Source organism: Camelus ferus, chromosome 2 (assembly GCF_009834535.1).
Source record: "Camelus ferus isolate YT-003-E chromosome 2, BCGSAC_Cfer_1.0, whole genome shotgun sequence".
Classification (NCBI taxonomy): domain Eukaryota; kingdom Metazoa; phylum Chordata; class Mammalia; order Artiodactyla; family Camelidae; genus Camelus; species Camelus ferus.
Genome location: NC_045697.1, coordinates 97,917,147 through 97,944,323, shown reverse-complemented (window position 1 = coordinate 97,944,323; position 27,177 = coordinate 97,917,147). Strand labels below are relative to the sequence as shown.

Here is a 27,177-nt window from a genome sequence, read left to right as displayed (position 1 = left end):
AGTATCTTATTAATCATTAAAAAACACACAAACATTTGGGAAAAGAGTAGAACTCATAGATGTGAGTTATTTTTACTCAGCTTAAAGACTATGCTTTTGTTGCACTTAGAATTGGTGGATACCACCCAATAATACAGGGGCTTTGAAACATCAGTGGCCTACCAGGTCCTTTAATTCCTTTTATTATCATGTGCCATTCGCCTTCATCTTGGGTTGCTAACTGTGCTTATCTGCCCTCTGCATCTAAAGCCTCCAGAAAGATTGCTCTGGCGTGGCCTAATAGCTTTTATCAGCTCACCCAGTGGCTCTTAAGCTTTGATGCTTGAAATCCAGGAGTTACTCACACAGTGCCAAGCCCTTCTGAGTAAGTCAGCTGTTTTCCTCGGTAAATGATTGCTGTTTATGCCAAGGCAGCTGCAAACCCCTCTCCTTCCCTTTGTTAAAGTGAAGTGGAACCTTAAGGACAGGTGGCTATTTGGTCACATCCTCTCCAATTCCCATGGCTTAATCTTGCCTAGAGAGGGATGACTGGGCCTGTTATGATTGGCTGCAAGGTTAGAGCCTTTTTCTCTTTATCCTATATTTTAAGCTCCTTTGATTTTTCTCCCTTTAGCATCTCTATAGTATATTTGGCTGATAGGAAAATGGTTCATAATCTATTTTAGCTTGTCTGATAAGTATGCTTACTTGTCCTCCTTTTCCATAGAAGTTGTCTAGGGAAATTTATTCAGTGAGCTTCTGTTTAAAGGCTAAGTTCAAAATAAACTGTTTCCTAAACCTTGAAACTCTTGAAAACATTCACCTGACATTATAGTCCATGTTATACAGAAAAATTGTAAGAATCATGCAATAGATTTTCCCCTCCTTCATACTACAGGAAACTGCATTTTTAGTGAAGACATGAGGAATACAGCCTTGATGAGAGCTTTCCAATAAACATTATGTTCAACAATTATGATTTCTCTGAAAATTAGTAGAGTTTGGAGACTCACATGCAAGAGAGAGAGAGAGACACTACACTTGAGTGGTTTAGATGCTTTGACTTCAAGCTGGATCGATCTGCAGCTGAATTCTGGGTTTCCACTTGCCAGCTATATATCCTTGAAGAGTTATGCAAACTCTAAGACTTCATGTCTTCATATATAAAACGGTGACGATGCCCCTCACAGGATTTTCCAAGGATAAAGTGAGGCAAATATGTACAGTACCTAATAAAATGGTGGGTTAATAGTAGCAGCTGCTGTTGTTTCTTTCTTTCTTTTTTAATTGATGAGCTGAGGACAGAAGGAAAGGGAAACTAACCTGGGAGACTGGACTTCTTTTAGAATCCCTTCTGCTAAAATCAGTTTAGAAATTCTTTCTCAGAAAGACCATACTCTCGGGGTGGGAAACAGGGAGGCTGCCCTGGGAGAGCTGGGCTGAGAGGTGGGATGCTGTGCTGGGAGAGCCACTGCCCAATTCCAGACAGAGTTGGCTCTTAGCAGCATCATGTGATGTGATGGTACCACCTGTCCTGGACAGGGTAGGTGACTTCGCTGTGCTTGACAATACGTCCCGTCACTTTTTATTAGCAGTCTTCATCCTCTTCTTGTCAGCAAATCTCTTGAGTCTCTTCCTCCCTCTCTCTGCTTCTCTCCTCCATGGAAAGAACTTAAAACCCCATTTGGGGTGTTAGAGAAGCTAAAGGATTTGAGTTTAAAACAATACAGGGAGTGGTTGAGTGCTTCACCCACCCCCATGCTCCTCTTTCTAGCCCTGCGCACACCGATGTAGCGCCTTTCTTTCAAAGAACCAGAATTCATCTTTAATTCGCCTTTTGCCATTTACCCCTTGTATTTAATTGGCCCTGTGATTGCCTTTGCTTACATTTAGCATTTATCAGTCACAACGAGCAATGCGTGTTACAGTGTGAACAGAAAATTCCGCAGGACCCTCTTCGCACTGGGGAAGGGGGACATCTGCTCCTTTCCTATAAGGATGCCAGGATTTTCAAGGTCAGTGTGTTTCCCCATCAAGGCTTAAGGCTTTGGGGATCAGGGGGAAGTGTCAGGCTCCAAGCAGCATAATGAATGGCAGTTGCTGACTGGCTGGGTTTGCCTGTTCTCAACGGGGGCTAGAGAATTCAGCGTAATGAGCTGGGACTTAGTGTGCTCAACACACCCGACTTGGGGAGCGAGGCAGGCTGTGCTTTTTTTTTTTTTTCCCCTGGTTCAGAACTGTATTTTCATCTTGTAAGAAATTATATTGAGGTCTTCATTAGTGGCACCCAGCAGGGTTGAGGCTCCATGAGGGCTGATAAGCTGGATGACTAAAAAACCCATCAGCCTTTGTGCCGGGAGCAGAAGGTTTAAGTTGCTTGGACTGGAAAGAGTCTGAAGAGGTGATTATGTTCAGCAAGTAATGTCTCAGTAACATGGGATCAGATTATTAGGGTCAGTAACTTCCTGACTTTCCTAGTGCATTAAATGAAGACATATCATTGCATTTGCACCGGCTACGTCTTGATGCCACCCGGTGTCAGCACTGTCTGGTCATATGTACTTCACAGCGTGTCACCTCTAATTTCATGGGATTATCTACGCTGTTGCTTCAATATATACTCATGATCTTGAGCCTCCTTTGAACTCACAGCAGGGCAGTGCAAAGTCGTTATTGGGAGCACGTCTTTGTTTATTTTGTGTTAGATACAAAATTATTATTATATGTTATTACGTTTAGAAAGGTAGATCTATCCTGCTCTCATGCTTCCAAAAGGGTCCTCTTATTTGCTGGTAAGGGGAATTACTGAAGGGGAAAATGCTGAATGCAAAAGACCTTTTTGGAGACTAGTATTAGAAAGGTGTCAAGGCAAGTGAATTAGTATTAGAAAGGCATAGAGGACAGTGGAACATGGAGTGTGGTCTCCTGGCCAACAGCATAAGAATCACCAGGAACCTGTTGGAAATGCACATCCTCCCAAATCAGAAACTCTTGAGATGGGCTCAGCAGTCTGTGTTTTAACAAGCATTCCATGTTCAAGTTTGAGAAACGCTGCTGTAGCATTTATAGTGTGCAAGAAATGGGCAGACACACGTGTCCTGCGGGTAGAGGAAGAGACAAGATGGATGTCGCATCTCCCCTCGTGGACCTTACTCAATTACAGAGGAGTGTGTGGTGCTGCATCCTGATGCAATGTTCATACATACCCAACAAAGCCTGTCGTTATCCGCACCCTTTTATTCTGTGTTTGAATTAGCCTGATATCTTCTTTGCTTTCAGAGAAATTACTAACAAAAGAGGACTAACAAGCAATTTTTTGTGCATTTCAGAACCATCCCCCTTGCCATATGTATATCCATGGCCATTGTCACTGTTGGCTACGTGCTCACAAACGTGGCCTACTTTACGACCATTAGTGCTGAGGAGCTGCTGCTTTCCAATGCAGTGGCAGTGGTAAGTCGAAGTTGGGAAAATGCCAACTGGAATTTAGGTTAATGAGTTGATGCAGTTTTATACTAGTGTTTTGAAATTCAGTAATTTTTGCAGAACTGAGTGATAATGAATATTTTAAAAATTTAGGACACACCGTAGCATCTTCCGTTTAACTGATACAACTAAAATCCTCTATGATTTTCCTGTATTGTTAATTTCTTGTAAAACATTTCCACCTCTACGTGCTTGAAAACACATTTCCACACATACATGTTGAATAGAAGGCTTTATTGGAAATCATGAATAGAAGTTTTTAAGGACAGGTGGGCAGTTACTGAGTTTAAATAAATGCCTTTTGGGGTATGCAAATTGCAGTTTATTCTGTGCTCTCTCCTATTTGGACACGTTTCAGATGCTAACTTCAAATCTTTTTCCCAAAGTACCACTTAAGAATTTCTAAGTGGACCATATACATTTGTTTTTACTAGTATGTGTGTGTGTGTGTGTGTATATATATGTGTGTGTGTGTATATATATATATCTCCTTTTGAATACTAGTTCTAGGATATTATTAGTGTGGGGAAATACTGAGTTATTCAAAGTTAAACAGATGTCATTGCTGCAGTAGTTCTCAGAATATTATAGAAGCTAATGTGCATTTTAACTCCCTAAGAAGTGAATACTCATAATTTTACAGCATTTTCCAAAATTCATTTGACTTCAGCACCATCTTTGCTCCCGAAGGTCATGTTACGGGTCTGCTATTCTGTGACACACACTTTTTGGTATAAAAACTTAGCTAGTAAGAGAGCATTCATTCATGACCTTCTAACAATGAAGGGTGAAAAAAAAGAACTTCCCATCACTAGATGTCAGTTCCTTTTAAAATAGTCACTATTGCCTCATATGAGAAACATCCACAGGGAACAAATTATCTCATTTCATGTGAACCTATGTACGAGTTCACTGTATGAAGAAAAGACTTTGCCTAGTGCTGTAACTTCTGCCAGACAACCCAGTGCACAAAGCTTCCAGATGTCGGGTCATCATCTCGTCTTACTAGACAAAGTGCAGCACTTATTCTTTGAGCGTAATGTGGCCCATTAATTACACAGCACCAGCTGTATCAAGGACAAGTAAAGAATCCCATTTTTTTTTTTTTTTTTTGGAAAATACACCCTTCATGAAGATTTGCAATGTCGCACATGCCAGGGAATAAAAGGAAACGTCATAAGTTTGGTTTATCTTTTATATATCTGTGGCTTGATTTCCTCAGACTTGTTTTGGTGTTTTAGCCTTATAATAGGAAACTCCAGAAGAAATTGGCAGAGACACCTGAGAGGGCAGGAGTGACTCGATAAACCGAGATTGAGCTAATGTGATTATTCTGGGCAAAAGATTTTCAGAACTGCTCACATCTCTGATATACAGGATTAGGTCATCAATTACTTTTCACCACACTTTTAAATCATTACAGTGGAATTGATATATGAAACACATATCAGTAACACTTCTCAGTGTACCATTGTACTTCACTATTAAAAATGTGGCTTTCCAGACCAAAGAGAAGGTATTACACACAGAAGGACTTTTGTCTCCAAAAGGAGAATCGAGCTTTTTTTTTTTTTACTTAACAGAGTCAGAGATGATAGATATCGCAGTTGATAAAAATTTGATAAATGAATCATTGTTTTTTGAAAGAGGTAAGGTGCTTGCTTAGACCATTGCCAATAGTTTTGCAACAAGCAATAACATAGTACCTGCCTTTGATTATTGTCTTAAGAGGTTAGTCTGACCCTAACTCAAAAGAAAGATTATAAAACATACACATATCACCAAGTGAACAGAAAGTCATAGAGCGAGTTTGGCCTAAATTGTTTCATTTTATTCCACTTCCTGGCAAAGCATTAATTTGCTTCATTCTGTGTTTCACTAGACCTTTTCTGAGCGGCTCCTGGGAAATCTCTCATTAGCAGTTCCGATCTTTGTTGCCCTCTCCTGCTTTGGCTCCATGAATGGTGGTGTGTTTGCTGTCTCCAGGTGAGTGAGTTCAAGCATTTCTAGCAACACATTTCTGTTTTGGAGACTGGATGTAGTAAGGATAAGTTTCAAAGGAAAAGAAATAGTGCCTCCATGCCTGTTGTTTTTAAAGGGACAGGGAACATGAAGTCTTCCTCCAAGTATCAGCCGCACTTCCTGCTCTGTCCATTAGAGGGCACTGCATGTTTAATCATAGCCTGCTTTGAAGTCAGGCGTGAAGTTTTGGGGAGTTTGGGGGGGGTTGGGGTTTTGTTTTTTTGTTTGTTTGTTTGTTTGTTTTGGTTTTTTAATTGTGTGTCTGCAGTTTAACAACAGCATTTTGTTTCTGGTGATAAAATCTTTTGTTTCTCTAAAAGTGACAAGAAAAAAAGTAAAGTAAGAGACATCACAAATCACCAGCCCACCATCTGTATCCCTTCTGTTTGATGCAGAAGTGCCTTTTGTTTTAACATGATTAAAACTTGATCAGATAAATCTGTGTGTGTACATGTGTTGGGTTGGACTGGATTAACAACACACATGCAATTCTAGGAACCTGGAACTAAATTCACTGTCAGCTGTTTATACACAGGCTGAGCTGTGTTGAGCTGGAGGTTGCTATTGTTTCTCCCCAAAGAATCATGCCAGATTTTGGCCGATTTTATACAGTTCTAAGGCAGATTTCTCATGATGTACTCTCCCTTAGCTGAAAAGTGAAGTCTAAGTAACCACCTAAGAAATGTCCAGCCATTTCATGTGAAGAAGATGCAAGTTTTCTCTTAGATTTCTGGATTTTTTTTCCCCTTTGAAATGATCAATTACACAGTCAACTCCACCCCCATTTTTCTCCCATCAGGTTATTCTATGTCGCATCTCGAGAGGGTCACCTTCCAGAAATCCTCTCCATGATTCACGTCCGCAAGCACACGCCTCTGCCAGCTGTTATTGTTTTGGTAATGCATATTAACAAGTAGATCTAGATAGAACCTCGAAGAACAGGTTAGCAAAGAGGATTTCAAACTTGACCTTGGATAGTGCTTTGTGTTCTCCTTCATTGCTGAATTGGCTGTATGTGTGTCTTGGTAGAGTTGGAGAGGCAGGATGTTTTCCATCGCTTGCCTTTATCCAGTATTTCTGATACACATTTGATGCTTTGGGGCAATTGCCACATCACTTGTTTTTTACCTTTGTAGAAATTTGTGAAATTGAAGGGAAATGATTACCTTGGCTCCTGTCATTGATATATAGCCTCGCTGAAAAGGTTGTAGAGTAATGAGTCCCAAAGTGGAGCTAAGTACTACAGTCCCCAAATACCCAGATGTCTCATCCTAGGCCCCTTATAATGACATGCATACAAAATTACAGAAAAAGCCAATGAAATCCTAGACAGTGCAGTGATTTTGTGATTAAAGGTGAGAGCAACTTTGGAGAGCAACCCCAAAGGGAAGAAATAAAAGCCCCAACACTTAAATTTGAGTTGTAGAATTCTTTGTGCAGAGAAAAGTATTGTGAAATGTGAGATATGAAAGACAGTGAGGTGTAAAAGTCCTCAAATCCCCATTGGCAACGTTACGTTCATTTTTACCTACCATTTTGTAACATTTTTCTCAAATGGAATCTGCTGTCAGGAGTGCCATAGAATGCATCCGACACTTTTTTTCCCATGCACTTAATTTGTTTCAAAATGTTTCCTTGAAATTTCTTTGTAAGGTATGAGTACTCTCTGTGTGGAATCTGGACGTTTACATCACTGGTGGGAACAGAATGTATTACTGGGTGCAGAGGGCTTTCATTTTAAGCCTCCACTATCAGTCATGCCGTCCTTGGTATGTGCAGCTGTAGGGACTTGCTATGCTGATCTCTGCACTCCCTTCTTTTCCGCGGTCTCGAGGGTCACACGTGGCAAGCACACGGGGAGAGTAAGTGTCGAGGAAGAAAAGGTCAACGTTTTGCATTCAGGTGACCATAGAGTCACCTCGAAGTGGCTGTATATCCTGTGTGTGCATAGCCAAGAGCTCATCAGAAACCATCTGCAGAGTGTTCTGCAAATTTTTTAATTGGATGCACTTTTGCTTTTTATTGTTGGTTATTTATTAATCATCTCAATCTCTGAGCCTTTACATTTTCAGTCATTGAGTATCCTGTGTTTTCGTTCTTTGGAAACATATTCTCTTAACTCAAATGAAAAACTACTCAAAATAAAGCATCCGTATTTGTGTGTGAGAGAATACCAGAGCAGGATATAGCTGAGGGTTAGTTGAATATAAGTTTTTAATCATGACGGCAGTTTATCTTTATAAATAATCATTTGAAAGGATAATAAGGATGTGTAGCGATGTTAGTGCTTGTGATCACCTGTGTTCTCTTTTAACTCACTGAGTGTGATTTTTCTCTTCCTTCCCCTCAGCACCCTTTGACCATGATAATGCTCTTCTCTGGGGACCTCTACAGTCTCTTGAATTTCCTCAGTTTTGCCAGGTGGCTTTTTATTGGGCTGGCAGTTGCTGGGCTGATTTATCTTCGATACAAACGCCCAGATATGCATCGTCCTTTCAAGGTAACCTCAGCGATCTTGACGGGTTTACATAAATCTTCCTCCTAACACCCAGTCCTCCCTGTGTCATAACTTGATGACGTGGAGCTTGGGCGGAGGACAGCATCCCTCTGGAATAAAATGTTTAACTCTTGCAGGTAGTGCCTTTATATTGGATTTATTTTAGTTTGGAAAAATAGTTCACCCACTTGTTCAAGCGAGGGACTGAACTTTGCATGTCATGTTTTGGAAAGTGGGGGTGTTAATATACAATGTTCATTATGTGGATTTTTTGTAAATGTGTCTGACGACCTGATCTGCTCAAGGTCTGGGATGCTTCTTTCTTTAAGCTGAATAGTTGTGGTGGCCACGCTGAGAGTGAGGCAGATTCGTGTGGAATCCTCACTGATTAAAACTCTAAAAAGCCTGCTGCTTTAGGAAGTGGCATTTTAAGTATTCTTAAATGTTATGACTTATTACATGGCCTTTTTTCTGCATGATACACTCCAGAAGGAATAGAAATGTGAAGTGTCCAGGGAAGGCGAAGCTGTTTGAATTTACCACTTAATAGAATGTCCATTTGCCATAATGAAGCATTTCCTTTCGGGAGAGCTGACGAATATGCTTCTTGTCACCTTCAGCCTTGAATGTTCAGGGATTGATTTGACCTCACTTTTTATTTGCTTTTAAGAAATAACACAGATAATGTTGTCAGTCATGTTGTCAGAATTTCTTTCTAATTATATTCATTGCCTAATGCTGGCAACATCTTTATTAGTGGTTGAATAGGAGTTGGCCTGTTTTATCCCTGTTGGGTCGTCTTGTGAGTCTCCAACAGAAAATCAATAATGTGTAACAAGCAGCCCGTGCTCTTGGCTCTCCATTAAAGTGGATTCTAATCATCATGACCAAAGAACCAATCTTTTAAAATCCAAACCATAAATCATAATGGTTCTTAATGAGGAAAATAATTCAAACAGAACATCTTGAATGCAATATACTTATTTATCCTTAGATTTTGTTCTTGCCAAAGATTTTGTTAAAAATTTAAAGGAATATGTTGAATACATTCTCTGTGCCCTGTGCAAGAGATTTTGGTACTAACTACAGCAAGATAGGATGGTGCCTGTCACCTGGTCACATGACCAGAGCGTTATCACGTGATCACGTGACTGATGGGCTCCTCTTGAACCCTCTTTGAAATGATTTTCATCTGTGCTGTTCCAGGTGCCGCTGTTCATCCCAGCCTTGTTTTCCTTCACGTGTCTCTTCATGGTCGCCCTTTCCCTTTATTCGGACCCATTTAGTACAGGGATTGGTTTCATCATCACTCTGACCGGGGTCCCTGCCTACTATCTCTTTATTATATGGGACAAGAAACCTAAGTGGTTTAGAAGAATGTCAGGTAAGACTTTTAACCGGTTCCTGGACCTTTGAGAAACCAGGCTGTAGAAAACTCATCTCTGTGTACATCTGCCACACTCATACCTTAAAGTTTGAAAATACCAGTGGGGAAATTGCTAGTTTGAATACATTCCTGCATTCTGATTAAAACTGGTAGAAGAAAAGGCAGGAAGGATGTTTAGGGTTGGGCCACTGAATCCTTTCAGGATATTTAGTTTGAGTTGCTTTAATTAATTTTTAGGTAGAATTTCATCAGCAGTTCTGTAACTGACTTAATTGTTCTTCTGATTCCCTTACTAACCTGATTATTTTTATTCTGGGTTGAACGCAGTTTATTGATTCTATATGATAACATACACTTTGATGAGTGATATGAGATTTGGTGGGGAGTTAGGTGGAGCCTGCAAAAATCTTAAATATCATGAGTGTAACACTACCCTATTGGTGACTCACTGGGGGTCATAAGAATGGTAAGAACAACACAAGGAGAGTAACAGCTCAGAGTTATTGAGTGATTTCTGTGTATTAGCCCATATATGACCTTATTTAATCCTTCAAACAACTTTCTGAGGTAGAAAACATGAGCCCCATTTCATAGGTTTTGAGTTCTGGTGTGGGAGAATCCACGTGACGTATTCCAAGTCCTGCAGATAGTACGGAGAAGGCCTAGAATTCAAACTTAGGCAGTTTGTACTTTATAAAAGTTGTCTTGGTGGGGAGACAGTGAGGATGGATTAGAGAGCACGAGGCTAAAGACATTCTGGAGAATAGAGATTGGTGCTTACCCCAGTAATTCTACAAGAACTGAGGAGAGTCTGAACATAGGGAATGTTGGCAGGGTCCGAGAGAAAGTGAGAAAAAGTAAAGAAGAAAAACCAACAGAGCTTGGTGACCAGGTGAGTTGGAAGAGGAGAAAATACAGGAAATTAATAAGTAGGAAGGGTGCTTAAGAAAAGCCTCTGCTGAAGGCCTCTCCCGCTGTCAGGGGCTCTTCCAAGCAAGATCCTTCTCTTACATCATCATCTCATTCAGTCCTCCACGAGACCCACGTGTGAGTTGGTTTATTGGGAAAACCAGGGCTCAGGGAGATGGGAATTTATTTTTGAGTGTGTAGATTTTAAACCATTGAGCTTGGATGTGAACCCACATCCGCTGGACTTCAGATTCATGCTCTTTTTAGATTGGGTGCCTGGGGGAAGAGAGAGAGAGGTTAAAAAATATATCCAGAGGAGCAGATATGTTCTTATGGGTGAGTTTGGTGACTTTGAAGATCAACTTTTCTTCTCATTCATTTTAATTTACTGACTTTACCATCATTAATGTTTAAAAGCCCAGTAAAATGTTCAGGGAGATTGCTGGTAAAATTATTAATAAATAATGTCAGTGTTACTAAAAATAGAAAAACAAAACCCAACTTTGTAGACATACTGCATCTCTAGTGTGCTACACAAACTCACTTAGAAGCTGGTCATTTAAAATAGACTTCTGCTACTACTCTTTCTGAGCTTTTAATTGATATTTGGTATCTTTAGACCTTATGCTACTATTTGTACATGAATTTCATTTCCTAGCTGGCAACACTGTTCCCCAAAGAAGCATTACTATAAAAGTTAGTTTCTTTAAGGCTAACACAGGCACGCTGGTTGCCTAGCAGGGAATTTAATCTCTGTTTCTTGTTAAATCATACCAGTTTTTTTGGTAGAATGTTTTTAGTTATGTTTTCTCTATTGTAGGCACTAAATAAAGAGCCTTTTCTGTAAACAAACAAACACACACACAAAAAATACCCAAGGCTTGTTAAACAATATTTATCATTAGGATTGCTCATTACCGATGTTCAGGGCAGATTAGTACTCAAAACTGTGAGGTTTGTGTCAATCTCAGATCCTGGCTAGGAGATAATTAAAACCCCAGAGCGTGTGGAAAACCATGAGGATTTAGGAAGAAAGAGCTAGCCCTGGAGGTGGACTACAGTGAGAGAGAGCACGATAAAAGAACAGATTCCTTGTTCTTTCCCACTTGTGCGGCTTTTTGGCCCTCCTGTTGGTAGTCAGCCAACGCTAAAAATTCTTCCCTTTTGCTAACATGTGCGTATTTTGTCCCCTTTCTTTGCTAGTGTATATCCACTACAGGTTTTCCACTTGCTCCTTCTTTGGTGTTTTTCCATGCTCACGTAATTTTGAAGTTTTCTGTTATTTTTCTGTCTCCAATGACATTTTGAACATCTCCAAGGACTCCAAATTTAGTGTTAGCTATTTGCGAAAGTGGCAGCAATGCAGTGGTCCCATAATGGTTATTTGGTTTTCGACAATGCCATCGAGTCTTACCAGGGAGCATGGCAATTCTGCCTTTAAACTGCGATCATTGTAACCCTTTATCTTTATAGCTGCCTTGAAAGTGAGTTTGCAAAAAGCAGCACTCCTCCGTAATTTTGTTTGATTTTCCTCTTAGGCAGCATTCTTGGAGTAAAATAAAGAAAATTCATATTTATTGCAGCAGTAGCAAGTATTTCCTAGCCTTTGGCCAAAACAAAACACACACACACAGACACACCACACAGCAGAGTCCTGAACCCCACCTCGCCTCTTCGCCCGACTACCTCCGTGTTGTTAGGAGAAACTCAGTGTGTACTTGGAGGGCAGGGAGCCTCTGCTTGAAGCAATGTGCTCAGATTTACCCTTAGATTGTTTAGTGGGGGAACATTCTTCAGCCTCGGTATGATCACTTATCTTCACCCTACTATACATGATCAGATCAGGCCTGTGAAATGATAGTTTATCAAAATACATCTTACTTGGGGCGCTTCCATTAAAAAGACGCAAGGTCACTGAACAGCATTCAGAAAACGGAGCCAGCTTGCTGAGTTCAGATAGCCAGAGAATGTTCAGAACCCGAGGAGCTGCAAGTTTCAGAGATTTGATGAATTTCTCTGGCCACAGGATGCCAGTATTGAACCACGTTTCGTTTGATAGCATCCCTAGGAAGAAAAGAAAATGTGCTCTTAAGGGAATAGGATACACAGAGAGCTTTTTTCCCACCATCTGTGACAGAGTGCTTAATTCTTCTGGATCGCTCTTTATTTATTTATTTATTTGTAGAAACACGAGCTTCCCACCCAAGGGAAATGGGGCAGATACCCCACTGACAGACTCAAATGCGTGGAGAGAGCTAGACCTGCCCGACCCCGGCTCACAGCAGCCGATTTACTTGGCTGCCTCTCTGGATCAGCCAAAGCCCGTCACAGCTGAGAGTTCGTAGGAGAGGCTGGGAGCTGGTCCCTCTGGCTCGGGGCAAGATACGGAGGACAGCTGTATTTAAACAAAATCTTTAGTTATGAAGAATCGTACTGGGCAGCACAGGCAGAGTGACTACAGTGCATCATCGTGGACAACGATTTTGTAGAAGAACCAGAGTCCTAAAAGCATGTACTGCATACAGTGTGTCATGATAAGTTCGTTTATGATGCTTCACTGAAAGCTGCTGAATGAATACATTTGACAACCTTTTCAGGGAGACTGCGTGCAATGTTTTAAATGAGTTAAGCTTGCCTACATTAGTTAGGAGCCCAAATCATCTTCATGGTAAGGTAAAATGGGACCATGCATGGGAAGAGGTTGTGAAGGTTTAAAAAAAAAAAACAAAAACAGATACTATTTATTCTTATTGTGATTTCTGGGAAAGATGGGTTTTGTGCTCAGACTTCACAGGCTCATTCAATTCTGGCTGTAGTTCCTGTGCTCATACTGGGTGCGACTGGATAAATCAGATTTTGCAAGGTCAGTAGTTGTTTCAGCTGATTTCGGGAACAACTGCGGAACATGAAAAGCAAATCTAAAAACACTACAGTGGCTATCTGGTCTTACAGCTTACCTAACTGACGACAACAAATGAGATTCAATGGCTCAATTTTATTTAGAGAAATATTATCATGGGGCTGGTTGTCCCCAGAGCCAAAGGCCTTCTATTACTAGAGATGTAGTTGGAGGCCACATGATCTGAAGTTTTCCTAGACAAGCAGGAAGCTTCCTCAGAGGCTTACTTGGGTCTGCTGAGCACACCTGCCTGGCCCCGTGGCTGGAGATAGCCTGCGAGGAAAAGTTGGCATGACTCCAGCAGCTACTCAGAGCCAAAATCAATCACTCTGCTCATACCTCCGTTATGAAAATTATTTAAATCTCGAGATCCCAAGAGGGAGCATAAGAAAGCCACAGGAGAGACTGTCATCAGAGCTGGTGGACCATAAGGGCAAAGAAGGGACTGCATATGCAGAACCAGAAGAGAGATTCCTGGGCCCCAATGTGCTCCTGAATAGAAGATCCAAAGTGAGCTCTCAGGAAGAGGAACGTGGCACGAGGGAAGCAACAGGGTCTCTTAAGTGGCTCTCCCTCTGTCTGGAACCCATGCAGTGTTGTGACCTGGGTAAAGTCAGATGTCTTAAGAAAGCAAAGGGCCCTGGGGAGGGGCGTGCTCCAGAATACCAAACACGCTTTTGGAAAAGGCTTTTGTTATGGACATGGAGGAGCAGATGCTGCATATAAAAGGCAGTTGTATTTACAAAACAGAAACAGACTCACAGACAGAGAAAACAAACTGCTGGTTACCAGAGGGGAAGGGGGTGGGAAGGGATAAATTGGGAGTTCAGGATTTGTAGATACTAACTACTATATATAAAATAGATAAACAACAAGTTTCTACTGTGTGTCGCATAGGGAACTATATCCAATATCTTGGAGTAACTTAGAATGAAAAAGAATAGGAAAAGGAATATATGTATGTATATGTATGACTGAAACATTATGCTGCACACCAGAAATTGACACATTGTAAACTGACTATATTTCAATAAAAAGGCAGTTATGGGGGAAAAAAAGAGAAATCTTGGTAGACCAATGCATGAATAGTTACACACACACACACACACACACACACTCAAGAAAGGCAGGAGTTGTGGAGATGAGTTCAGGTAACTACGGCAGGACTTCTCCAGAGGAGGGGCTGCAAAGTCTATCAGTTTAATGCCACTGCTTTGCATCTGACCCTGGCAGACCTCTTGTTGTTTCAACCTCTCAGGTAGCCCTAGCTCTTTCTCTGCCTGCAAAAGCCACATCTCCCTGGCTGTTGATTGATATTTCCTTTTTCCACATTCTATTTTTCTAGAATAATTTGATCACTTCCCTTCTCCGTAAACATGAACTTGTGTCACTCCTGAGTGTTCCCCTGTGCTCCACATACATCTCAATGTAGAGTGGACTGTGACAAAATATAATTTATTCAAGGAACATTTACATATAGTTTACCACTTGACAAAATTGTGGTAGGTCCTTTATAATGAATGTATATTATAAAAATCAGTATGCTGACGAAAACAACTTCAGGGAACACTGTTGTGAAGGATGAAAAACATACCTTTTTTAGTGGTGTTAAATATTGCTGGAAAGGGACTACCACAGATGACAAGTCACAAAAGAGGAAAAAGGTGGCGTGTCTGGATGAGAGATGATGTGGGTCTGAAACCATCAAGACAATAGACGCTTGGGGGCTGCAGAGGTTCTGTAGGGACTGATTACAAAGACAAGAGGTGAACAAGAACTAGTATCTCAGGAAACAAGAGTCACAGGTTCTAAGACTGCCCAGATAAAATGACCTTAGAAGTTGTCAAGCCCAGTGGTTCAGACATTTTAGTGTCTGTCAGAATGACAGATCTCTGGGACCTACCTTCAGTTTCTAATTCAATATGTCTAGAATGGGGCTTGAAAAACTGCATTTCTAATATCTCAGGTGATTGTAATGTTGCTGGCCTGGGGATTATACTTTGAGAATCAGTATTCTAGTGCAAATCCCTCATTCTTTATTTATTAATTTTTTGAGGTATAGTTGACACATAACATTAAGATATAAGATGTATTTACTTGATATATTTATTTATTGCAATATGATACTATATTAGCATTAGCTAATGCCTTATCATGTCACATATTTATCATTTCTTTTGTTCTTATCAAGAACAGTTAAGATTTAGTCTCTTAGCAACTTTTATAATAGAGCCTTATTAAATAAATATGTTATTTATTTAGAGCTCCAGAATTTATTTATTTATTGGTTGTAAGTTTATACCCCTAAGCAACATCTCTTTAATTTCCCCACCTTCTAGCCTCTGGTGACCACCAGTCCCCTCTGTTTTCATAACTTCAGTTTTTTTAGATTCCACACATAGTATCATACAGTATTTGTCTCTGACTTATGTCACTTAGCATAATGTCTTCCAGGTCCACCCATGTTGTTGCAAATGACAGGATTTCTTTCTTTCTTATGGCTGAGTAATATTCCAGATGTGGTATACGTACTATATCTTCTTTTTGCATTCTTCTGTTGATGGACATTTAAGCTGTTTCCTTATCTTGGCTGTTAGTGATGCTACAGTGAATGAGCATGGGTGTACATCTGAGATACTGATTTCAATTCCTTTGGATACATACCTAGGAATGGGATGGCTAGATCATATGGTAGTTCAATTTTTAAGATTTTGAGGAACCACCGTTCTGTTTTCCACATTGGCTGTACTGATTCACATTCCCACCAACAGTGTATAAATATTCCTTTTCCTCCACATCCTCACCATTTATTATCTCTCATCTTTTTGATAAAAGCCATCCTAACAGGTGAAGGTGATATTTTATTATGGTTTTGATTTGCATTTTTCCTGATGATTATTGATGTTGAACATCTTTGCATACACCTGTTGGCCATTTGTATATCTTCTTTGGAAAAATATCTATTCAGGTCTTTTGTCAATTTTTAAATTGGATTATCTTCTCTTTGGCTATTGACTTGTGAATTCTTTATATATTTTGGATTGTAGTCCCTTATCAGATGTATGGTTTGCAAATATTTTCTCCCATTCTTCAGGTTGTCTTTTTAATTTTTGGATTATTTGCTGTGCAGAAGCGTTTTAGTTTAATGTAGTCATACTTTATTTTAGTTTTTGTTGCCTGTGCTTCTGGTGACTTATCCAAGCAATCATTTCCTAGACCAATATCAAGGATCTTTCCCTTATGTTTTCTTCTAGGAGCTTTATGGTTTTAGATCTTACATTTAAATCTTTGATCCATTTCAAGTTAATTTTTGTGAGTATAAAATAGGAGTTCAGTTTCATTCTTTTGCATGTAGAATGCATCTAGTTTTCCCAATTACCATTTATTGAAGAAACTGTCCTTCCTATTGTGTGTTCTTGGCACCCTTGTTAGTGCACTATGTGTATGGTCTGGGCTCTCCATTCTGTTCCACTTACCTATATGCCTGCTTTTATGCCAGTACCATACTGTTTTGATTACTATAACTTTGTAAGATAGCTTGAAATCAGATATTGGAATGCCACCAGCTTTGTCCTTCTTCCTTAGGATTACTTTGTGGTTCCAGACAAATTTTAGAGTGATTTTCTGCTATTTCTGTGAAAAATGTCATTGGAATTGGGATTGGGATTGGGATTGCATTGAACCTCTAGATCTCTTTGGGTCATATGGACATTTTCACATTACTTCTTCCAACTTCGGAACACAGGATATCTTTCTATTGGCTAGAGTCTTCAGTTTCTTTCATTAAAGTGTTAAAGCTTTTTGTGTATGTTTTTCACCTCCCTGATTAAACTTCCTGATTAAGACATTTTAATTTTTGATGCTATTATAAATGGGTTTGTTTTCTAAATTCTCTTTCAGCTAATTCATTGTTAATGTATAGAAATACAACTAATTTCTGTATGTTGATTTTCTATCCTGTAATTTTATTGAATTCATTTATTAGTTCTAACAGTTTTTTAATGGTCTTTGGGGCTTTCTGTATATAAAATCTGTCATTGTTGAACAGAGATCATTTTACTTCTTCCTTTCTGATATGGATACCTTTTATTTCTTTTTCTACCTAATTGCTCTGGCTAGAACTTCTAGTACTAGAATGAATCCTTGCATTCCAGAGATAAATCCCACTTGATCATGGTAAATGATCTGTTTAATGTGCTGTTGAATTTGGATTGCTAATATTTTGTTGAGAATTTTGGCATCTATATTCATCAGGGATATTGGTCTGTAATGCTGTTTTCTTATAGTGTCTTTGTCTGGATTTAGTATCAGGGTACTGCTCATAAAATGAGTTTGGAAGCATTCCCTCTTTTTCATACTTTCATATATTTTCATGTTACTGATTAGCATGTTTTTATTTCAGTTTAAAGAACTCCTTTTAGCATTTCTTGTAGGGCAGGTCTAATGGCTACAAATTCCCTCAGCTTTTTTTGGTCTTGGAAAGTCTTTATCTCCTTCAGTGCTATCTGACAGCTTTTCTAGTAAAGTATTCTTGATGGCAGTTTTTTCCTGTGAACACTTTGAATATATCATCTGTCAAATTTCTGCTGAGAAATCTCCTGATAGCCTGATCAGGATTCCCTCATATGTGATGATTCTTTTTTCTTTTGCTACTTTTAAAATTTCCTCTTTGTCTTTGATTTTTGAGAGCTTTCTTTTAATGCATCTCAGTGAAGATCTCTTTGGGTTGAATCTGTTTGGGGGTCTTTGAGCTTCCTGTACTTTGATGGCTATATCTCTTCCCAGATTTGAGTTTTCAGATATTGTGTTTTAAAAGAAGTTTTCTGGACCTTTCTCCTTCTCTTCTCCTTCTGGGACTCCCGTAATATGGATGTTGTTTCTCTTGATCATGTTCCATGGTTCATGTAGGCTTTCTTCATTCTTTTACTCTAGTTTCTTTATTCTCCTCTGTCTGGATAATATCAAGAGATCTGTCTTGAAGGTCACAGATCTTTCTTTTGTCTGACGGAGCCTATTGTTGAAGCTATCACATTTTTTCATTTCATTCATTGTATTCTTCAGCTCCAGAATTTCTGATTGGTTGTTTTTATGATTTCTATTTCTTTGCTGAATTTCCCATTTTGTTTGTATATTGTTTCCTGAGTTCATTGATTTATCTATTTGTGTTCTCTTGCATATTGCTGAGCTGCCTTCAAATCATTCTTTTGAATTATTTTTCAGATAACACAGATCTCCACTTCCTTAGGATTAGTTACTGGAGTAATATTGCGTTCCTTTGGTGATGTCATATTTCCTTGCTTTTTCATGTTTCTGATGGATCTCTGTTGATACCTGTGCATTAGAAGGTGTAGTAACCTCTTCCAGTCTTTTCAGACTGGCTCCAGTAGGGAAAGACTTCCCCCCAGAGGTGGATGTAGGAGCACCTGCTGGGTAGGATGCAGTGTCTTTGATTCCTGAGGAAGCACAGTGATGTAGTCTCCATGCCACTCCATTGGCTGATGCTGAAATTGGCCACACTTTTATGGCTGAGGTTACAGAGGACCTGCAGGTTGCAGTGGCAGGTAGGGCTACTAGGATTTTCAGAGGCTGAGGCTGCTGGGGTCTTCTTGCTCTCCTCTACTTTTTTTGCACATACGAGGAAGCTCTAGCTGAGGAGACCCCTCTTAGTGCCTGGTCTGATGTGCTGACACTCAGAGGAGTATTGGAACTGGGGTCCTAGGGTCAGGCACACATGGAACTAGCACAGTGCCACGGTCATGGAGCATAGGTGCCCTTGCTGTGACTGCGACACGTGTGTCTACAACGCAGGCATGTGCCAATGGAACTGGTACCCGGGTCTCAAGGGCTCACTGCTGTGACTCGTGCTGATGTCACTGCACAGCAGTGACAAGGGTCTTGGGATGATGGTGCAGTGGTGGATTGGGCCCAGAAGGCAGGGTGCAGTAGTAGCACAACCTGGCAATGGTGGGTCAGTCTCAACTCTAGCCCCCTGGGAACACACGCAGGAGAAGAATAGTCCAACTCCAGTAGTTGTTTGTTAAAGCTATGTGTTGGGATTCAGGGAACTGGGCACAGAGTAGTGGCAGCAAGGCCCTAGCAATGACAATTCAGAGGTGCCACCTGGCATGGCGAGGGAGAGGTGAGGTTCAGGGCAGGGGCAGTATGTCTGGCAGTCAGAGCCAGGACCTGGGACCTTTGAGGCAGGACTCAGGGCAGTAAGAACTCACCTCAGCAATGACAGTTCTGAGTCTTGACCTGGCATGGGAGTTGGGGCACAAGGCAATAGCACAGCCCCAATAATGGCAGCCAAAGCATGACTTGGGACCCTGGAGGCAGGACTCTGGTCAGGGAAGTTGCCTTGTTAATGGTGGAGCAAGGCCCCATCCTGGGGCTGTGGGTAGGCAAAGAGCAGTCACAGCTCTGGTCTCATATATGGCAATGGACTGTGGTACTCAGTCCATGAGAGTGGGGCACAGAAACACTGGGCCCCCTGAGGGCAGGTCTCACCTCAGCAACAGCTCCAGCCTCTGGGAGTAGTCCAGAGGAGGTTGGGGTACCACAGGCCACTCCATCAGCTAGGGTCAGCATCACTGAAGACTGAGAGCCCTCTGTACCAAAAGCTGCAAACAACCGAAATGGTGAGGCTTGCTGTGGTCCTGCTGCTCTCCTTCTCCCCCTGTGATGGGCTTCCTCTGAGAGGATCCCTCCTGGTGCCCAGCAGCTCTTAACTGGGAGATGGGACGATGTGGGCAGAATACTTCCTTTACTTTCCTACGCGGCCATCCTTGACTGGTGAGCTCCGCTGGGTGTTTTTTGCTGCTGCTTCTGTGTTGTCTAGAGCTTTCCCTGAACTGTTTTCTTCCATTTGTAGCTGTTCATTGCTCTTGGGGTTTTTTCTGTTTGTTTATTTTGGGGGGAGTAGGTAAGTGTTGGGACCTCCCAGCCCTCCATCTTGCTGACGTCATTCCTGAGTCCCTCCTGCTGCAGATGAAGCAAACAAGGCCCTAGGAGATAAGATGTTTTGCTCAATACACTACCCATTTGAGACTAGAAAGTACATTGTGATCCTTCTGATTCTTCTAGGTGCAAAAGCAACAAACCAATTTTAGACTGAATATGAAGTGTATTTTTGAACATTTATTTATATCTTGGTCCTATTGTCTCAAAATATTTTCAGTCCCCCCTGGTTCATGAATAAAAGTCCTTATTTGAATACAAAATATTAATGTATTCTTGCTGAGAAGCCATCATGGGAAGTATAGAAGTGACAAATACATTAATTGAACATGATAGGGTTCTAATGAAATAAATAATTCTTGAAAGTGCTCTATGAAGTAGGCAGTTGCGTGTTTTCAGTATTCAACCCCAGATAATTCACATTTTGCTGTTTTTTTGTACATTTCTGATTTCTATGCATTTTTAATTTCTCTTCTTTATTTTTTTGTAGACAAGATAACCAGAACATTACAAATAATACTGGAAGTTGTACCAGAAGAAGATTGCCAAAAATTATGAATTAATGCATTTGAAATCTTGGCAATCTCTCCTTGGCCTTGTTTCTGCCCAAAGAGCTGAAACAAACAAAATAAAATGGAACTTCACTCCATTTTATGAAAATCCAGAGGATTGCAACTTTGGGAATGGACTAAATTAGTTATTTCTGTCTTCTAGTGTATTCAAACTAGCTGGTTTCTAAGAAATTTAGTTTTAACTCTGTGTAGTTATAGAATGCTGATAGGCAGTTATACCACAAGTTCACATGATTTTTGAGTCCCTGATACCTACCAGATGAGGTCAGGGAAAAAGACTAGAGAATGGACAATTACTTTAGGGATCTTTCTCTGTAAATGTCTTACGGCTAAGAACCTTCAAACTGAAGACTGAGATGTTTTCTGTATATATGGGTTTTGTAGAAACAATTTTTATATACTGTAGATAACTGTACTGTGAAAAGTGTTTTCTCTTCTTATGCGGAAAAAAAGTGTATGTCATCATTACAGACAGAGGAAAGAAAGAAATTTGTTTTACATTGACATTCCATTGTTTCCCACAGATATCAACTTAGATACTACTCATCTTTTAATATTATTATACCCAGAGAATTTTGAACGAAGAACAGAGAGGGTATGCTAAATTTTAATAAATATATATTAAAGCCAAGTTTCTAGGGGCTATTGTTGATGAGGAAAATCCAGGAATTATGTTTAAGTAAACAAGTTTTTGAGAATTTATGTTAGGTTTTGTTCACTCATCATCAGAAACCTCTGTGGTTACGTGCTCTTTTGATTTCACAGCCACTGATTTGATCAGGAAAGGATGTATAACACCTTTTTGAGAGCAAAGCAATAGTCAATCTGGAATTAAAGCCTCTTAAGCACAATTCAGTGGTTTCACTAATAATTTACCCGTTGGTAAATGTATCTAAATATGTGCATTTAAAAGTTTTCAAGTTATAATATCAATATAAGACAGAAAATCACCAAGAAACAGAATCCTCAACATATTATGCCTAGCTCTGTAGTTCTATATGCAATGTTAGTAATTCTGAACAGTTTTTTAGTTTCATAGCTATTTTTGCATGGTGATGAATTTTGACAGTTTGTACATTTTCTTTATACATTTTATACTGTGTTAAAATATCTCTGGATAATACTGTCCATATCAGTTAGGAAAAGGCATGTATTTACATAAAAGTTAAGGAAGAAATGTCACTGCTAAGTAAGATTTACAACTGTTTCTAAAAATTTTACCACTACTGTATCTAGGTTTTGTCAGTAATTGCCTCACCTTAATTATCATTCAAATTGTAAAAGAGGTAACTGATAACAAGTTCACTGAAAGAAGGAGAAACTCTGCATGAAGTGTGTGTATTCAGATGGGTATTATTATGTTAGGCTTAGAAAATATTGTGGAATTTCCAAATAAGAATAATATAATGATGAAATTTGTTAACTATTATTTACATAAATGTCATATTAAATAGTTAATTATAGCCAGAGTATTTTTCATCCTTTAATTTTTGTCTATTTGAAAAAGAAGAATTTTCGGAAGAATTACACTGATTAAAATCATTAAGAGCAGATGTAGAGTTCATAAACAATTGATCAAAGTAGAAATGATGATAATTTGAGTCAATTCCAATTCATTAATTTTCAATTCATTAATTTCAATTTCAAAATTCAATTTAGTTAATTTCAATTTATTATATATCCAAGATTGAAAATTTTTCAGCCAAACCTTACCTCTGGCTCTTTAAGTGAACTCATAAAAATTCCTTCCTTTTTCTTCTACCTTGGGTTTTCATAGGGTTTTCAAAATTTGATCTGTAATCTATACTTCATATATCCACTTGTATATATCTGTCTCCACTAAATGAATTTGTTGCTAGAGGTAAAAATAGATTTCCTTTATATTCCTATTTTTTATAGTCTAAGCCTATATAATCTAAATCAGCACACTCTTCTGGAGTTTTTTTCTTTTCTAATGAAAAAAAAAAAAAAAAAAAAGGTGAAGTCTCATGGAGAAGTGTGTATAGTTCTTGCTTACTCCAGAGGTTAATGTGCTTATATCAAAGTGGCAAATAGGTCTCCTCATTTTATTTATTTGTTTAGTTTTGGTTTTAATTTCTCTTTAAATATATCACTATACAAGCTCACTAGGTTACATATTCCTTATTATTTTCATCATTTTTAGAATGATTTTTACATTGTTAAATTTGTAATGCCATTGTAATACTACTTTAACCAGATGGAAAGTCAGTCAATAATTTTTTTTTAAGTGGTGAGGATTAAGTTCCATTTCAACTTATTTTTGGGTTACATAATGACAAGATACAGGGTTTATGTAATCACCAAACTGATACTCATAACATTTATTTGGAATGGTATTATGTCAAGCAGATTCCAGTTTGAAAACTTTCCTGCACATTTTTACACATATGTGTATTTTTATACTAAGTAACTTTTTTCTCATATATTTAGAAAATTTTTTCTCATATATATTTTTTCATATATTGAACTACTACATGTGATATGTTTGTACCAGTGTGCCTATTCAAATGTTTAAAGACATTTTATGAATTTATTATAACACAAATGATAAAAGTGGCCAATATAATTCAAGACAAGTAGAATACTATTTTCAAATGTTCTGCTTTTTGGTACATAGATTCTCAAGTATTTAATTATGAATTAAGTAGATCTAGTAAAGACTTACAAAGCTGTAACAGTTTAATGTAAAAAATGGAGTGATTCTCCTTACACAATTGTGAATATTTCAGTAAATGTTTTTGACCCCTTTTTAAAGGTATTAGATTATTTTTCTGAGAGTTTTCTTTGATCACAAGAAGAAAACTGTTATAAATGGTGTCCTGGTCAGCTGGAAGTAGACCCTGTTCTTGTCTTTCTTTAGGAGATTAAAGATTTGTCCTAGGAAAGATGTTGAACTCTGGTACCAAACATAAACGTTAGATGTGTGTACGCACACATATGCGTGTCTGCTTGTACTGTGTCTCCTCGGCCCCTGCAAGCACAAAATTAGGACAGATTATTAGGTTCCATTAGCAATTTGTGGTAGTTTCTCTAACACTAAAATAAGTACATTGAAACAAATTTCCAGATTGTCCTTCGTGTCTGATACGGTTGTTTTCCCAATTGCTATTTGACATATCAACAGATGGTTAACAAGAGTACAATTATATAACTCAATGGAATTCTATGTTGAACTGTAATCAGTCTTCAGGAAACTCATTCATTTACCTCTATTTGAGATGAATGTAATACAGACTGATAAAGGGAGCATCTTTGACCAATATTTGATTTCTTATAATTGAAGCATAGATTATGAAAAGACAGAAAACTGAAGTCCAGAGTAGCTGGAAATGAAAGGTAGTATATGATTAGAGGTAGCAATATTTTTGTCTAGTTTATAATGCAATATAGATAGAGAAGTATTAAAAAACGGTCTGCTGTACACAGGTGGCTATCCTGAGAAACTAATGAAATGTAAGCTTCAGTGCCCCTCACTTACAGATGCCCCTTCCCTGGTCCTGTACTTAATTTTGCATTAGGAATTTTGTATTAATTTTCCTAAAGTAGATTAGCAAAATTATATATACTTCTGACCCTATAAAATCTGCATCTGTCCCGGTGAGAAAGATCAAAGTACCCCCATTACTTTTTCTTTTAGAAATAAGCATGGGGGATTTGTAGGATATATATTCAAGTAATAAAGTAGTGAGTTAACTGAAATCTTTCTATATAAGTAACTTTCTCATAATATTTATTATATGTGATATATAAGGAGAAAGTGTCTCTGTTGACATTTGATGTGTCAGTTCTGAATGATAGATAAACAAAGAATGGGAATTTAATTGTAGCTTTTTTTTTTTTTTAAGTCTGGAAAGAAATATAGAGAGATTTGGGGTTCGAATGCAGATGAGTCCAGAAATTTGATTTTACTTAAATAAAACCTTGCTCCATTTTACCCTATGTGATATGCTTTATGTCAGTGCTGATGATGTTTACAAAGTTACATTCTACTTTCCTAACCATTCAAAGTCAGGAATAAAAGCATGGCATTGTGCAACTGACAAGAAGCCCACAGCGGATACAAATTAGAGTAGATAATGAGTCATCGTGACAGCTTCTGTTTACATTATTTATATATAGGTAAAACAATTATTACTTATAAATGTATTTTAGGTTAAATTTCCCATATAGTATTTTCACTTTATCCCAATATATTTAAAACCTAAAATTGTAACCTGTATGTATTATTAGTACTGTACTTAAAACAATATTTTAATAGCCAATCTGGGGAGATAATCCTTCTTTTTGTTGCATTTTCAAATTATTTGGAGTCTAAAAAGAAATACTTGGTCTGTTTTTAGATCTGATACAAATTCACGAAGGTGTACAATGTGGTCTCACAGAAAGTTCTCCAGTTTTCCATATGTTGTGAGATACTGTCTTTCTCTACGTCCTCATCAGGATATTAACTTGATCTTTTTGAACCATTTCTGTTTTTTGAATGAATCAGCGATTCCCTTTGTTTTGTCTTTTATTTTTTGACATGATATTTTCAAGATAGGAGTGAGTCTAAATTTAAATTTATACAGCTACCTGTATAAATTTATGCAATTACATTTTCAAGATAGAAATGAGTCTTAATTTGATATAATTACCTGATATTCGTAGTGTGAAACTATCACTTGGATCACTTCCTTGGGAATTCCCTCCTCCTTCTCTCTATTATCATTGGCTTTAAAATATCACTGGAGGATGGTGACAGTCTCCAGTTATCTGTTACATGTGTGTATTTTGGCTACTTGGATCAAGGGTACATTTGGAGTATCAATAACTGCCTTAGCAGTTTTATAGATAGCAGTTCTCTCAAGAAACTGGCGCATTAGGTATCTGGAGCCATACAGATGGATACACTGGTTTTAAAGTGAATATACTTTTTTTCCCTCAACATATACACTACTGATTTTATTTTTAAAAGTATGACTTTCAAGTGAGTTAATTTCTTCGTTGGAAGACTTGCCTCCTGAGTCCTTATTACCTCTTGTTGAAGCCTCTAAAGGCCATGTTGAATGCTGAAGAGAAAGAAAGGAAAAAAACCAAAAAAACTAAAAACTAATGCACAGTAATCTCTTTTGCAGCAGTGACTGTGTTCAGAGTACTTTGTGCAGCAGGATGTTTTGCACAGCATCTTGTGGGAAAACAGATTAGTGCTTTGGATGTTACAGCTATATAACTGGTTGGGTTGTGAGGGGCCTGACTTAAATGAGGGTTTGTGAAGTGAGACCTCACTTACTCCTACTGAGTAACATTCTTCTGTGCATGCTCGGAAGCACATTCGTGTTGCACCAGGGGCCAATGCGATGTGGTTCCCTGGTTCTAGGTTTAAACTGATTTATTTTAAAGGATTTCTGAATTATTTTTTTCCCTAGCATTTCTCCTGCATTCGAATTTTCTGCTTACTGGCTATTGTAATATAAAGTAAAAATACATTGGAGAAATAGAACACAGATTGTTTAAAATGAGTGTATGCTTATAACAAAATAGAAATGATCTACGTTAAACTACTGTGTATATTAATGATTTCAAACACTACCACATAGCACTTTTAAATTGCTCTTTTAAATTGCTCTATAGTGCTATGGTTATCATGTAAACCACAAGAACCCTCTAAAAATTTTAAGTCATCCCAGATTATTTTGATTCTCTTCTTGGAGAACTTTTTTACTTAATAGTTTTCCCTTGTGAATGTTATTACTGCTGCTATAAATTTAGAATTTAACTATTGATACTTACAGTTTGAAAACAGGGTTCGTCTTTTGACATTATCTAAGTTAAGAGAGTGACGTATCACTTTATTCTTGGTTAGTTTGAACACAGGCATTTGCCCCAAATTTCTATCCTTTTGTAGATGAATTGTAGCACAATAGTAATGAATTTTCAGTAGTACCTGTCAGCATTTTGGGAACTTTGTGAACATAAGCATCAGAAGTTTAAAAAAAATTGCTTATTACCGTGTAATACGGTGTCTTCTTTTTTGACAAACTAGCGAACAAACATAGAATTTTTCGCTGATGCTAAATGTTAACTACCTGTGGTTTTATAATAAGTCAAAGAAAGAGGAAAGACAAGTAGCTTCGTGTATTGAATGCTTCGTGAATTGAATTTGTCCTAGTTTTCTGACAAAGACTTGACTCTGGGTTTCCTAGAGCTTGATTTTTACTTATCATAGGGCTGATTAGATGGTAGTGATGCACTGGTAGGGATGGTTTGCAGTTGTTGACTCCGAGTTCATCTCACGATGAATCTTTCATGTTGTTTTATTGTGTGTTTATCTGTATTGACTCTATAAAAATGGGTTTAGTGAGCTTTGGGTTACAATTTGACCTGGTAAGAATCATTTCTTTTTCAACTATCAAGGAATAGAAAACTCCGTATGTATTGGTACGTCTGTGTCAACATAGTGTTAGGAACT

General features: G+C 38.4%; 1 protein-coding gene across 4 annotated transcripts in view; it reads left to right on the top strand.

The window, feature by feature from the left end:
• SLC7A11 (solute carrier family 7 member 11) overlaps nt 1-27,177 on the top strand; it is a 95,296-nt gene that overhangs the window by 51,146 nt on the left and 16,973 nt on the right. For 2 of the 4 annotated variants that reach the window (XR_004313813.1, XM_032463545.1), the window contains exons 7-11: nt 3,309-3,432; nt 5,348-5,451; nt 6,287-6,383; nt 7,838-7,987; nt 9,191-9,368. Coding sequence is in view for 3 of the 4 variants with exons in the window: in XM_032463545.1 (XP_032319436.1) it covers nt 3,309-3,432; nt 5,348-5,451; nt 6,287-6,383; nt 7,838-7,987; nt 9,191-9,368 (653 nt within the window). In the remaining variant the exon portion in view is untranslated. Of the gene's footprint in view, nt 1-3,308; nt 3,433-5,347; nt 5,452-6,286; nt 6,384-7,837; nt 7,988-9,190; nt 9,369-12,465; nt 13,964-20,626; nt 22,686-27,177 lie in introns of those variants that run through there. The other 2 variants (XM_006177035.3, XM_032463536.1) reach the window with 2 other exon arrangements.